Genomic DNA, 15,371 nt, shown 5'->3' with positions numbered 1-15,371 from the left:
ATACTTCACCAAAATACAGGAACAAATATCCAAAAAGACAAAGCAACGACTGCACAAAACCACCGATGTTAGTCGGGAGCTGGCAGAAAATGAATTGAAGCTCTCTGCTGAGTTGTACCTATTAGTCCTGAATATGGGCAGGCTCGTCACCTACACAAACAATTGTAGCGCCACCGCAAAATTTGAATTTTTTTTAGACTGCCATGCTAGAGGCTAGTAGCTATGTAATTACTTGGTAAGTCACTTATATGAAAATACATTTTTATACTATAGTTTTTTCTTACATTACAAAATGTCTTGTCACTCAATTCTGAAAAAGCAAGTCTATGTGATGTGATATGTCTGCAAAGTTTAGGATCTTTCATTTTCCTGGTACTGTAAGTTTTGAATCATATCCAAGCTTGCATTTTACCTCAGTTAACATAAACTCCTTTTTAGTAAGGCTCTCTTTTCCAATTTCCTTATTCTGGCTGTTGTGAGGTCATGCCTAAATTGGAACAGAGTAGCTCCTGCTCTGAAAACTTTGCTTAACCCACCCCTCAACTGTTCCCAATAAAATGGATAAGATCTGTTAGTATCTGCAAAGATCCTATATACTGTACATTAATAATATAGAAAACTCCCCAACACTACCTATTATGACTAATCTTTGTGAGACATAAGCATCTTCCTGACTTGTATAACTACTGTTCATTTCAACAAGACTACACATTTAAATTTTTCAATTTTATGGTTAGCAAAAGTATATTCACTGCAGACTAATACTTCTGGTAGAATGGGATTTTTTTTCAAAACAGAAAATCTAGGTAAATTCCAAACACCATCAACAGTTTAATATTCCAAAATCCATACAAAGTGCCGATTAAAACTCAATTTTAACTTCATCTCTCACCCATGGTTCACAGGGCAGGAGTCCCAAAATGCAGCTCTAAAAAACCAAAATGTTAAGAAGAAAATGTTACATATAGGAAGCCCCATTCACAGAGAAGATTTAAATCCTTACTTTTGCTCGTCACATTCCACAGCTGTCTGATGCAGAAGCTTCTGAGTGCAGGTCAAGACCTCTGTCTTCTCTTTCAGCACTTTCTTCAATTCCTCTAACTGTGCTGACAAGTCTTCCAACTTTGCATTAGAACTGTTCAATTCATTCTATGAAGAACAAAAGGAATATGAGAATAACATTAACAATCACTATTTGGTAAAAATATAACCTAATGCAAATATCATCAACACCAATATCTAAAAATATCTTTATATTCTAATTCAAAATTATAATGTATCACAAGGCAACTTACCGTCTTACTTTCAATTCCTTCCTCTAGACTTCGAATATAATTTATTTTTTCAGTTATCTCCTGTGCTTGGGTTTCCATCGTCTGAATCATCTCCTGGTAATTTTCATTGGCTAAATAAACACCACTCTTCTCCCTCATAGCCATCAAATCCAGACGTAAACGCTCAATTTCTTGAGAGTATTCCTGAAGGTAGTCCATAATAATTACAGTACACTTAAAATATCTATCTCTCTTAAAATTTAACATGGACTTTGCTCTTACTGTATTCTTAAAACCAGCTGTTCTCTCAAAAACTTATCATTCATTGCAAAATATAATTAGGACCCTCATATGAAATCAGTTTTACAGTTAGCATTGCACTGTATTCTGTTCACAAAGGGACTGGGTGATCAAATAACTGTGTATTAAACTGGTATTCTTAATCCCCAAACAAGATATTGCTATTATGTAACTTTTTTTGTATTGGTCTTCATAATTTTTGTACGTTTAATTTTCAAGTCATAGCTTCTAAAGTAAATTACATTTAGTTGGTATTTTTCATTATCTTAAAAGAAGGTAAGATTGTGATCAATTCTGTTATAAAAAGAAACAATATCAATTACTGAGAAATGAGTTAATCTAACAAAAGATATTGCAACAAATCACACATTAGAAGGTCATTTGGAACCTCAGGTATATACTGTATAATGAGGACTTTCCTGCTGTATAAGTTTTAATGTTAATTACTTAATATGAGAAGTAAAAGTAAGGAAAGGAAAACCCACCAGAGACTGAAGGAACACTTATAGCACAGGCTGAAACTAAAACACACTAAACAACTGCATAAAAAATGTTTTGGTATAAATGAAATGCAATCTCTCTGCACACAGAATTCAGTCACATGGAATAAGGATTATGGTTTTCAGCGATGCTAAAAACTCATCCCCAGAAATGGTATTTGATTTAGTTAGGTGCTTCTAGTTTTGACTTTTATATATCTGTTATTACTATATACAGTAACACTAAATAACACCACAAAGTAACATTTCTTGACTCATAAGGATTACCCGAGAGTTAATGCTTAAAATACATGCTGAAATCAGAAGCAAAGTACTTGTAAGTTGTTGGGGTCTCTAGGGGACATGACAAAGAATCTTTAATATCCTCCTCTTTTCTAAGAGTGCAAGGCACACTGCAAATGATAACCTTCACACAGTGCTTTATCAATCAAAACATCATTATCACATTGTGTAATTTTTTCACATCACCATGAGTACTTATTATCATTGTAAAGCATTCAAAGTAGTAAAGTCATATGTTTCATAAGGCAAGACATCCTTGAGCAGTAAAGTGATCCTGTATATACTTCTCACCATATGAAAAAAGAACACATAAATGTGTTTTGCTTGCAAATGTTTTCCTTGAAGAACCCTACACATAGTAATATCTGACAAAATTTTTTTAAAATTTAGTCATTGAAATAATGATACCTTTCAAATGTAATGTAATCAAGAAAAACATAAAAAAAAAAAACTGAGGGCTCTAATGGAAATTTTAACAATGAACTGTGATTCATGAAAAGCATGAATCAGGGTGTTCTGTACTGAAAAACTTTGTGTACCAAAATCAGCTAACATAAATAATTTTAACACTGCAATGCATAGTAAATATAATTGGCTTTAAAAGAAAAAATTGTGCAACACAATCATTGGGACCAAATGTATATACAACTTAAGTACACATCGTCTAGCTTTTTTTTGTAAACAAACTGCTAAAACAGTAACAAGTTACATTTTTTCACAAGCTGCTAAAACAGCAACATAATACAAATTTCAAATTTTAACATATCATTCTACTCACCCCAATGAGTTCCTTCTTGTTAAGTTTTTGGTTAACTTCAGGCTTATTCTGAATGTTCTTTGCCCGATGAGCGTAATCCAAAGTTGACAATGTCTCCTCAAGGTTAATGGCAGCAGGTGATATAGTAGCAATGATAGATGTCTTTGTACGTCCACCTAATGCATCCTGGAGCAGCCTAGTCAATTTTGACTCCCTAGAAGAGAATTTTACTTAAAATCTTCGAATAATTTCCAATCTATTTTCACTACCAGTCTCTCAAATCCCAGTCTACATTCATCTGTGATTTTCTTGAGTGTTTTACACACCACTGTGTACTATACTTGACTTATGGATAGTGTGCTCCTTGATAAATATATTCAGTTCTTTATTTTCCTAGTACTTCCTCTCTAACACATTTGTCTACACTATTTTTTGCTTCGCCCAGCCATATGAGAGCTAAGAGTTAGCTCACTGTCAGGTTAAACTATCTTAAAATATCAGTCTATCTGAAAATGACATTTTTATGATATAGTTTTATATATACTTACCAAGTAATTACATAGCTATTGGTTCCTAACCTACGGCAGCTTAAAAATTCAAAATTAGCCCGGCGGCACTTCTATCGTTTGTGTTTAGGTGATGAGGTCCCGCCCATTGTCCGGGACTCAAAGGAACAACTTAGCAGAGAGCTTAATTTGTGTTATACTCTAATGTCCATGCAAGGGGAGGAGGGTAGGCTCCAATGATGTAATTACTTGGTAAGTATATATAAAACTTTATTTTATCATAAAAATGTCATTTTTATATAAGTATCTTACCAAGTAATTACATAGCTGATTCCACATTGATAGGAGGTGGGAAAGAGCATGGACATATTCTACTCAAAGCAGCATTAAGAAATGAATTTGAAATAGACAGGTTGCTAACATTGAATAAATTTTTGTTGTTTCCTTACCTGTTGAGAGAGCTGCTGCAGGTAGGTACTGCCTCTGGTTGGCACTTCTCTCAACTTGTAGTGGACATAGCAGTGTAGCAAAGGGGCACCCCTACATTAGTGGGAACTTTACAGCGGAGGAAGTACACGGTATGCTGACAAAGTTTAAAAGATGCCCTTGCCCTGGGCGAAGACCAGAATACAAAATAACAACACTATCACCTACACCGCAGAATTAACACCATAACCAAAACCATTTAAAAACGAAACTGGTGGGTACTCCAGGTACAAAGTACCCCCAGGCTTCCCATCAACTCAAGACCTGAAGTCAAGGCGAGCAGATAGCAAAGGAACAGAGTTCCCTATGCTTCCTCTCCCAGCACCATGCCAACCACGGATAAAGGTCCTGAAGTGTTACAATTTTCAAACAGGGTCTCTATGTCCTTGAGGTAGTGCGAGGCGAAGATGGACTTTCATCTCCAGAACGTCGACTGCAAGATCATAGAGAGAGACAAGTCATGTCTAAATGCCAGGGAAGTTGCAACTGCCCTAATTTCGTGAGCCTTAACCTTAACTAACGGAAAGTCTTCTTCCTGGATCTGAGAGTAGGCTTCTGATATCAATTCTTTCAGAAAAAGTATATGGCATTTTTGAGAGTGGACGAACCAGGTTACTCACAGAGCACCAGAGGTTGCTCAAAGGTCCTCTAATCTTTTCCGTCCTGTGAAGGTAGTACCTGAGACACCTCACTGAACAGAGAAGTCTTTCTTCTTCCTCAGGTCCTAAGACATCCATAAGATTCTTGATGACGAAGGATCTAGGCCAGGGTTTGGAAGGGTTCTCGTTCTTTGAAAGGAAGCCAAGAGAAGGAGCAGACTGTGCCCCCTTGCGCAAATCCTACTCTCTTGTCTATCGCCTGTAACTTGCTGATACTTTTGGCAGTAGCAAGAGCCACTAAAAAGAGTCGTCTTGGTGAGGTTCCTGAGGGAAACAGAACGGATAGGTTCAAATTGAGGACCTGAAAGCCATTTCAGTACAACATCTAAGTTCCAAGAGACGCTGGAAAAACTTTCTTTCTTAGATGTATCGAAAGATTTGATAAAGTCACTGACATCTTGGCTAGAAGGCAGATCCATTCCTGTGTTTACAGACTGAGCCGAGCATCAACCTGTTCCCTTTGATGGTAGAGGTCGATAACTTCTTGATGAACATCGGGAATATAAAAAAATCAGCCATTTGACTTATAGATGTCTCAGAGGAAGAGACGTTATAGCGACTGCACCACCTTCTGAAGACTGCCCATTTGGATTGGTAAAGCTTTGTAGAAGATGCTCGTCTGCACCTCGCAACTGCCTCTGCAGCATGTCTCGAAAAGCCTTTTGCTCAGGGCCAGAGCAGACAACCCTTGGTGGAATCTGAGAAAGTGGGGTTGTCTGAGCAGCAATCATTTTTGTGGAAGGAGTCTTGGGTAATCCACCAGGAGCCGAATCAGATCTGGGAACCATTCCTTGTTCGGCCAAAAGGGAGCAACTAGGGTCATGGAGGTGCTCTAATGCGTAGACAACTTGTTGATTATCTCCCTGATCATTCCGAAGGGAGGGAAGGCGTATACATCTAAGCCTGTCCAGTCAAAAGCATGGCGACCATTGCCCATGCTTGAGGATCCGAGCAAAAGAGTGGAAGACGCTGATTTCTCGACGTTGCGAAAAGATCCACTGTGGGCTTGCCCCATAGTTTCCACGGATTGTCGCAGACTAACGGGCCTAAGGTCCATTCGGTTGGAAGGACCTGTTTGAAGTGGCTTAATGCTCATTCTCCCTTGAATGAACCGGGTGACAAGACTGACTTGATTCTCCTCCGCCCACAGGAGGAGATCCCTCTCCATCTCGTACAAAGAGAAGGAATGAGTGCTCCCCTATTTGCAAATGTAAGAAAGTGCAGTGGTGTTGTCTGCATGCACTACTATCTTCTTGCTGCAGACTATATCCGAGAAACACTGAAGGCCCAGGTGAACTGCTCTCAGTTTCTTTACACTGATGTGAGACTTCTGCTGTACAGTTGTCCACATTCCAGAGACTCCCCGGCCATCCATAAGAGCACCCAGCCCAGGTTGGAGGCATCTGACTAAAATTGAAAGTTGGGGCACACTGGGAGAAGAGACTTCCCTTCCTGAAGTCTTTCTTCACATGACCACATCTGGAAATCCTCTTTGATTTCCAACGTAATCGGGAAGACGAAAGAGTCTGGTTGGGCCTTTCTGCACCAGTTCTCTTTCAGAAAAAGCTGAAGGGGTCTCATGTGCAGTCTGCCTAATTTTACAAACTGCTCTACTGATGCAAGGGTCCCTAGAAGACTCATCCACTGTACTGCCAAGCAGGAAGGAAGAGCAAGGAACTGACTGACAGTCTGAAGGCAGTTGTCGACTCTTTTGAGCGACAGAAAAGCCCAAAAAGTCTGAGAGTTCAGTGTCATCCCTAAATAGGGAATCTCCTGAGTTGGTGTCATAAGGGATTTCTTTTCGTTTATGAGAATGCCTAACTCCTATGTCAGGCGAAGGGTTTTTCTCAAGTCCTCCATGCACTTTTCCTCCGACGATGAGCGGAGAAGCCAATCATCCAGATATAAGTTGATGTCGATTCCCAGAAGGTGAAGCAAATTCTCTAGAGGAGCAAGGATTCGTATGAAAACTTGAGGGGCTGTCAACAAACCGAAGCATATGGCCCGGAACTGTAGTGTACTCTGCCCTGAAAAACGAAGCGTAGAAATTTCCATGAGTCCAGATGAACAGGAATGCCAAAATACGCATCCTGCATATCCTGGGTGAACTTCTCTGAGAGCCTTCTTCGAGGAGGAGGAAAGAACTAGCTTGGGTAACCTGGTACCCTCTGACAACTGCTTCTCAAGAGGAAGGCAGAAGCTGGAGAAGTAGGAGAAGCAGAAATGAAGAAATCTGGTAAACTATCCAGGAGGAAACGCAAAAGAGAGGAGTAAACTGAAGATGGGACCGTCTCCTGAACAACCTCTTCCTCCTCTGAAGAGATAGGGGACAAAGATTTATCCGTGGATTTGGGAACTGAAGAGGTTTTCTTCAAAAAACCCGTAAGTTCGGTCAACTGACCCTTGAGTGGGGCTAATGAATCTTCTTGAACTGATGATGATGACAGATTAAGAGAGGAAGGAGCTCGGCGCCCAGAAACAGAGGCTGAGTGCTCGGCTGTTGGCGCCGGGCGCTGAGAGTGCTTACAGTGCTTGGGACTGTCTCCCAACGAACGAAGATGGTGAGCTGGAGAAGCAGGTTGGTCCTGAAAACTACAGGAAGGTTGTGGGCTAGCCTCCCTGTACCTCTTGGCAGCCAGAGGAGAGGTATTCGCCAAGATCTGCATGTCTCCTGAGTGGGCGCGAAGAAACAGAGAAGCAATATGGGAGCTTCTTGCGCGGGCTGGAAGCTTCCAAATCTGATGAAAGCTGATGCAATGGAACGCCTTTCCAATGGCACTTAGTCGAAGCCTGGGAACGAACGACAGGCTCGACAGAGGGGGCGACTGCCCACAGGTAAACCCCACCAGCCTCCCTTGGACCTCTAGTATGTCTTCTCCCAGGTGCTGGGAAGTGGGACAGTGACCTTTGTCTAGGAGCACTGGTGGGACAGACAGCCACCTTCTCAACATTCACAACACTCTCACTTCTCACTGCACTTTCATTCACATTTTTCTTCATTAGAGATCTAATTGCTGATCCCATTTCCATAATGGTATTAGATAATAAACCAAACTTCTGATTGAACCTTGATTCAAGGCTGGCAATGGTACTAAGAGCGGAATCATAGTAACCTGGAACAGGGGTAGATGGTAAAGTAGGAGGACTTAGAATGGGTGAAACAGGAAGAATTGGAGGAGTAGCAGTTCTATCATCCCCTACATTATACAAAAGAGTAGAACTGTATTGGCCCTGTTCTCAGCCCTAAGGGCTGCTTTCCTCTTCCTATCTCTTTCCAGTTTTTTTAAGATGAGATTTCAAGGTTTTCCATTTCTTATCGTCCCAATCCTGACACTCTATGCAAGTATTATCTTTACTACATTCTTGCCCCCTACATTTAGTGCATTTCATGTGAGAATCGTACAAAAACTTGGTTAACCTAGTTCTACAACCCTCATGAACAGAAGCGAATACAGGATGAACTGGAATCGAACATCGTTAACTAAAGTAATTCCCAAAGTTAACCAGAAACAACAATTCATCAATGATATAAAGCCACAAAACAACAAATCCTGAATACTTCACCAAGATCAGGAAAATAACTAGCCAAAACGTGATGAAGCAGCTGCGAAAAACTACTGATGTTGATCGAAAGCTGGCAGGAAACGAACTGCCCTCTCTGCTAAGTTGTTCCTTTGAGTCCTGGATAGCGGGCAGGACCTTGTCACCTACACACAAACGATAGAAGCACTGCCGCGCACGAATTTTGAATTTGTAAGCTGCCATAGGTTATGAACCAATAGCTATGTAATTACTTGGTAGGTTATTTATAAAAAAGCACACTTTGAAATAATCAAGTTTAGTCCACATAATATAAGCCAGTATTCAAAGATCCAAGTGTAGGTACAGTACTCACATTACTCAAGGAGAGGCTGAACAGAAGGAAAAATTGTTTGTGTGAATTCCAAAAACACTATTGCATTTGTATTGTATTATAGTAACATGCAGCATGAACATAAATACCTAACATAATTTAACTGTATTATATATTTTCCCATATAAAGGCAGTCTAGTCAATATCTAAGTGCTAAATTGTCCACTCATATTTAAGTTCCTATAGATGTAATTTAATTTCTATCAAAGACCCTTTAAGGAAAATTTCTTTACCAGATATCTCATATGGCACAAACAAGCAACTGGCAACTAGGCAACTAGATAATGGAACAGATTTCTGTATCTAAATCAATAATAAGCAGTGGAGTACTACAATAAAATTTCACTAAAACTTTGAAACCTCATCAAGTAATCAATCCTGGAAAAAATGACTAAAAATTGCATTAAAACAAGCCTAACCTGTAAGGTATATGAGGGGCTTTTTCCACTAATGCAGTGATGACTCTTCCAAGCGTCAAAAGGGACATGTTAATGTTGCCAGCCTCACGGGCCCGTTTGTCCACAGCACCAGATCGTCCAATATTTTCAGAACCAGCAAGATCTACAAGATGAAGCTTACCAGTCTGTTGAAATAAAAAGTGATAATTGAAAAAATTTCCAGGTACAGCATACAAGTTCTGCACATTTTCATCACTCACCTAGAGAGAGAGAGAGATTTAGAGTTATAAAGATTTGTTTAACCAGAGAGAGAGAGTTAACTAAATAAATAAATAATAAAAAAGGGGGGGGCAGGTGGGGGATTACCTTTAGATCAGTTCCACCCAAGAGATTGCACTGTTAAGGCCCTTTCATATGTGGAATCAATAATTCTCTACTGCACTAGTTATTGAAAGTAATGTTACATCTGACTTTAAATTGGATAAAATTGGCAGATCAGGTTAGCATAGCATGCTGTATTAGGGTAATTAAAATAACTTGTAATAATCACACTTTGGTTCATCAACAGGGTATTAAAGAATTTGTCTACATAATGTGTACAGGTTGATTAAAAAAATGGTTGTAATATAAAATGGGAGACAATACCATTGGTCTGAGGGCCAAAGTGTGAATGATGAAGCAAGAGCAATCTCAGCTGGATTATAGGAGAGAGAATGGTATGTAACACTGATTGTAAGACTGAATTGAAAAGAAAGGGTTTCTGGTTTTAATGATGTGCTAGTAAATTTGATACTGTGTCCTTTGATTTTGTTTATGCACAGTACTTTATTACATTTTACATACGTTCAATGTTTTGTAGCATTCATACTTACAATGAATGCTTTTTGTTTCATCACTTTCAGTCTAGTACAATAAAGAATATCAAGAAAGTATTCTACTCTTGTAAAAATTACACAGCACTCAAGTCATTCTAGTTTCTGCAGTTAGTAGGATTAGTACACCATACCAGTGAGCAATAGCCTTTAACTGGTCTAATCAACATCACCCATAGTACATGTATATTCATATAACTTTGCAAGAATGTTCTTAGTACTGCTTGGACTATCTGATTGTTCATTATGATTTATAAACAAACTGACCATGCTATATCGTCAGCGATGACGACTCAAGGGCATCTGACTTAGGGCTTTATTATAATGCTCTTTGGAGTATAAGGGTGAAATTTTGTGATTTCTTACCAAAGTACACACAAAATTTTTTCTTAATTGAGGATCTAAATGTTTCTCTGCCCCAGGGATAAACTACACTATCTAGATCATGTTGTTTATATATGCCCATGGATAAACAACATTTTAAAAATGTTCAGTTTTCTCGAATCTAACACTGCTGAAATAGCATCATCAACATAAATTTGAAATGTGTAGCTGGAATACAATGTAGGAATATGTAGGGCTGATTTCATTTAAAAGTATGTGTGGGGTCATAATTAAACTGGTAATTGTTCAAGATAAGACATACTGACACAAGATTTAAAACTGAAAGAGATACTGTGCTTTCAACAACAAAGAAATGAATAGAAAAATTAATACAGCAGAGTAGCATTTCAACTTGAACTCTTTGAGTGTTAAATAAAAGTCTATATTATAACCTGGTCTAGACATCTTACAGATGCCTTCCTGATAAGTAAACAACATGAGTGTTGTATCATTTTAGAAATGAGAGTCACTCTAAAATGGTAGTATAGCAAAAAATAATTACAACATAGCTGGTAATTACAGAAGTCTGCTACACTGGTCTGTTAAGCTGAGGTGTTACTCAATTCCATGAAAGCTAAAGGGCTATAAATGGGTGCTTTGGTAGAGAAAGCATAGACGATTCACCTTATATTACAATTTTAGTTTAAATTAAAAGCTTTAAGAAATATTTTTGCATTCATGTTAAAAATGAGTAGGTTAGGTCCCTACAAACCAAACTGTCCCAATAGGAAAGGTGGTCAAAAGATTGAGTAACCCTCGTTCTTCTGAATAATCTGAGAAGTAATTCAACCAAACAAAATTTAAATTCACCATACTTAAACATGATTAGGTATTATGAAGACAATATCATAATCACAATTTCAGTAATATACTGTACCTTCAACAGTTCGTCACCATCAACTGTGTTTTCTTTGATGTGTAGCGTTACAGTGAAGACTGTGTGTGATCGACTGGAATGTGCATTCATGAGTGTGGCTGCTGTTTGACGTTTATTACTGCCTTTCTCAAGAACTTCATAAACATTAGCTTTGGAACGTACTAAGACTTCCTCCAAGCCCTGAATGATGCAGGAACCTTTACGGGTTGCATCTTCATACATTCTGCAAATGCAAGTTAATGAAGTTAATGTATCCTTTATCCTATTATCAAATACATACATTAGCCAGGAAATAAAGTCTACCATACATTGCTTGTCTTCAAATTTCTTAAAACATCTCATGAAAAAAATAAGTGTCTTGCATATTTAAATGAACCTTGCAGCTTATGTTATTCCAACATGGAAAAATATAATTCTGTCTACATAAGCAGATATACTCATTGCATACTGTACCCAGTAAATGAGTATGTTTTACAAATTAGGGACCCTACTAAACCAGACAGAAAATTGGATTGCTTTAGTTTTAGACTTCAAAAGTGATGTCTACATGTCCTCCAGTTGACCCCAAGCAATACTTAGAAAATCAACAATACAAAAGATAAAATTCTTACACGTTTGGTAAATGTTGAATGAAAATGGCAAATCTGATTACCTTAATTTGGACATATCGTCTTGTGGAGAGAGCAAATCAAAGAGTTCTTCATTGTAAAGTTCAAGAAACGATACCCTCATAGTGAACTCCAACTTCTGTAAACGAAGTTCATCAAACAGATGATTGACACATCGTGGGATGATTCCTGCTAATGGATCCTGACAAAATAATTGTTTGGATTAATACAAAATATCTTGTACATAACTGCTTACCATACAATAAAGTCTACTAAAAATTCTTAAATTTGCTTCACCAAGCATTCTAACACAAGTGAAATATATAAAAGTTATATTAACTCAAACTTAACATATAACTACTTATAACTGAAACATATCATTACAAAGCAATGATTAAAAAAACATTTCAAATTTATGGTTAACATTAAATTCATTTCTAGTAAATACATGGTCTATTCAGAATCATTCATTATTTTCCAATGCCATGGCCAAGATTTTAAGGATTTAATCTGCATTTAAACGTAACCTGTACATCTGTTTATATATTGCAAACTGGCCAGTATTGACAAGAGGTTGAGAAAATCAGCATGAAAGAAAAACACAACAATAAAAACAGCCACATACTTCATCCCAAGAAGTATTATCAGCTGTTCTATCTCCTTCCATCGTGAAAGTCTTGCCTGTGCCGGTCTGTCCATAGGCAAATATTGTACAGTTGAACCCATTAAGCACTTCTTCGACTGAAGTCTTTGCGACTGCTTTATAGACATCTATCTGTAAAAGAAACCGTACAATTACTAATCTGCCTAATCACACACTACAGTAAAGATCAACTCTGCTTGTTATAATAACGTACTTAATGAGTAAAGCTAGGCCCCAATGCTGAGACTTAATCACCCAGAAAACAAACAAATGAAGGCTACAAGTATTAAGTAGTTTATGTAGGCAGACCAAAAAACACACACAACACGTCCAAAGGCTGTATGCCCAGTTTTCAAGATAGCAATCACTAATATAAAGCTGGTTCCATATGCAGTGGAAAGTAGCTATTCAAAATATATATAAAAAAGTTGAGATTGAGGATACAAAAAACAAATAACCCCATCAGTCCCTTAGGGAATTAGATCTTATAGTAATATCCTACAAACAATAGCCAAGCAAGTTTCTACTTGATAGACTTAACAAATAAAAGTAAAAGGGCTATACAGTGCTGTAAAAGCAATAAAGTGCTTCAGCCAGTGTTTAGCATGGTTCCATAAACAAACATGAACTTTCATGTTTATTTATGGAGCCATGCAAAATACTGGCTGAAGTGCTTCACGTGCATTATCAACCTCAAGTGTGTAAGCTATCAAGAAAACATTGAATGAATATCAATTTTTATTCTCAACAAGCAAATTATGAAGGTATACTACCCAGTAAATAATCTTTTAAAGTCTATTCAAAGCAATTTCTTCCATAAGACTGGACTGACAAAGGCAATTTAACAATGTCCTCACATACATCCCAAGTTAATTTTCAAAGGAAGAAAAATTATGCACATGTGAGCATAATTGTTGCATGTATTTAACATATTTCTGCTAACACACACCTGTAATCTTTCCCTAATTCTAAAACAAAAAAGCAATGCAATACCTGTTTGGATTCAGGACCAAACACTCTGTCGAAAGAAAAAGTCTTGGTAAACTTGTCCAGCGGTCGCTCTTTCACAGTGACTTCACGGTTGGTGCAATCCACACATGTATATGACTTGCTGTTCTTCTCTATGGAATTCAAAGGTCTGAAATGGAAATTTGCTCATTAAAGAATAGTACATGCATCTTGAAATTCAGGAAATAAAAGCCTAGCAGGACCACTTGTGGGGTTCTTAAAGGTGATACTTGCCAATGGCCTAAAATGGGTTAATCTCCTTTGTCCCAGGAAAAAGGTGGACTGCGCTATCCCCACTTTATGGGTTGGGTATCAATTGCAGATCATGCAGTGATGTAAAAAAAGGTTGATTTTTTAAAACTGGCATTCTGGAAAGTTTAGTATGTGGTAATCACACTTACAAAAGGAAAACTTTTAGAAATAATGAAAACAATGTTTTGACAAGCATCTAATTTATTACAAACAATAAATACAATCATTTTCTCTGTTTATATAACATTTTACAAATTATGTTTTAAGTAAGCTACTTAAGATGTTTGAACTTTATCATGGTATGTGCCACCAACTTCAGATGAACTCTGCCTCATCTTTGTCAATAATCTCCAACACTGTATACTGTATTGTTAAATATACACATATAAACTGTTTGAAACTGTGTATATGTTAATTATTCAGTGATCAACCAGTTATAAAAAAAAACTGTACAAGGCAACACACAGAGGTCCAATGTGCATGTGCACTTCACCAAAGTATGCTATATTTCCCTGTATACTAGCAAAAAAAAAAATCTTACCACTGAACAAAGCACACCTGTGCTTCCTTATAGCCAATGGTATGATTTTTATTACTTTAATTTTTACTTCACATGAGAAGCAGTTACAATCAATATCTAGGATTAAGCATGACTGATAATGGTGATATAGACTCTGAAATAAAAAAAATAGAATACAAAGTACAGACAGTACTTGGATAAACTGGAGAAGGTCGACATGGATAGTGTGCAACAGGAGGATTAGTGCAAGGGTTCAAAGAAAGTTTTATGAAAGTTTAGTCAGACCTGTGATCGTTTAGGCTATGGAGCCATGACATGGCTGATGGAGAAAGCTCAAGAACAGAAAATGGATGTGGCAGAGATGAGGATGTTGAGATGGATGTGTGGAGTCACAAAATGAGATGGGATCAGAGATTAATTTATTAGAGGAACAGTTAAGGTAGGTGAAGTATCAAAGAAGATTAAGAAGAACGATTACAGTGGTTTGGACACATTATACGGAGAGAGGGAGAAGGCCAGGCTAAGAAGGAAGGTTAAAATAGTATAGGACCAAAGAAGATGGAGAAGGCTAATAGGAAACTGTGACTCCATATAGCAATGGGTAAAGCTGAAGACAAAGATGATGAAGAGAAGCAGTAGTTGGGATCAAGAGTTCCAAGTCTCCAATATCTTAGTTTTTGGAGAAATTCACAAGCCACAGGTACACAGCTGGAGATATGAGTTACAATGTACTTGCAATTACTAGCCTAATACATGACATCTAACAGCAACCACTAGCCTAGCCAATAACATCCACCTTATAAAATTCTAGCAATATCATAGGATAACATAAGTTATACACAGCCTACCCGAGTTTTGAAAAGTGGATAGCTTATGATACTTGACACTAAAGGCAGTTGTGCACTATAAATAGAAAGTGTAATATGTGGTTATTTGATCCACAATATCAGTGAGTTTATACAAACAGTTTCAAACATATTAGGCCAAGATCTTAGATCTACAGTTAAGGGTATCCTAAACCTAGGCAAAGTTCTACAATGTCAGCTTGACCTAATCAACTGGCCCAAATAAATTCTTTGACCTCAGTCTGCACCATCCATAAGCAAAAGAGCTCAATTTTTGGTATAACTGA

General features: G+C 37.6%; 1 protein-coding gene across 1 annotated transcript in view; it reads right to left on the bottom strand.

Annotated features, from left to right (window-relative positions):
• Klp61F (Kinesin-like protein at 61F) overlaps positions 1-15,371 on the bottom strand; it is a 29,659-nt gene that overhangs the window by 13,006 nt on the left and 1,282 nt on the right. Inside the window, exons 2-9 of the mRNA XM_067128360.1 lie at positions 13,453-13,597; positions 12,442-12,591; positions 11,861-12,018; positions 11,209-11,431; positions 9,097-9,260; positions 3,135-3,327; positions 1,296-1,478; positions 1,004-1,149 (exon numbers count right to left, since the gene is read on the bottom strand). Of these exons, the coding sequence (XP_066984461.1) occupies positions 1,004-1,149; positions 1,296-1,478; positions 3,135-3,327; positions 9,097-9,260; positions 11,209-11,431; positions 11,861-12,018; positions 12,442-12,591; positions 13,453-13,597 (1,362 nt within the window). The remainder of the gene's footprint in view (positions 1-1,003; positions 1,150-1,295; positions 1,479-3,134; positions 3,328-9,096; positions 9,261-11,208; positions 11,432-11,860; positions 12,019-12,441; positions 12,592-13,452; positions 13,598-15,371) is intronic.

This window comes from Macrobrachium rosenbergii, chromosome 26, assembly GCF_040412425.1.
Source record: "Macrobrachium rosenbergii isolate ZJJX-2024 chromosome 26, ASM4041242v1, whole genome shotgun sequence".
NCBI classification, from domain to species: domain Eukaryota; kingdom Metazoa; phylum Arthropoda; class Malacostraca; order Decapoda; family Palaemonidae; genus Macrobrachium; species Macrobrachium rosenbergii.
The sequence above is the reverse complement of the archived record's forward strand: the minus strand, read 5'-3'. Positions and strand labels throughout refer to the sequence as shown.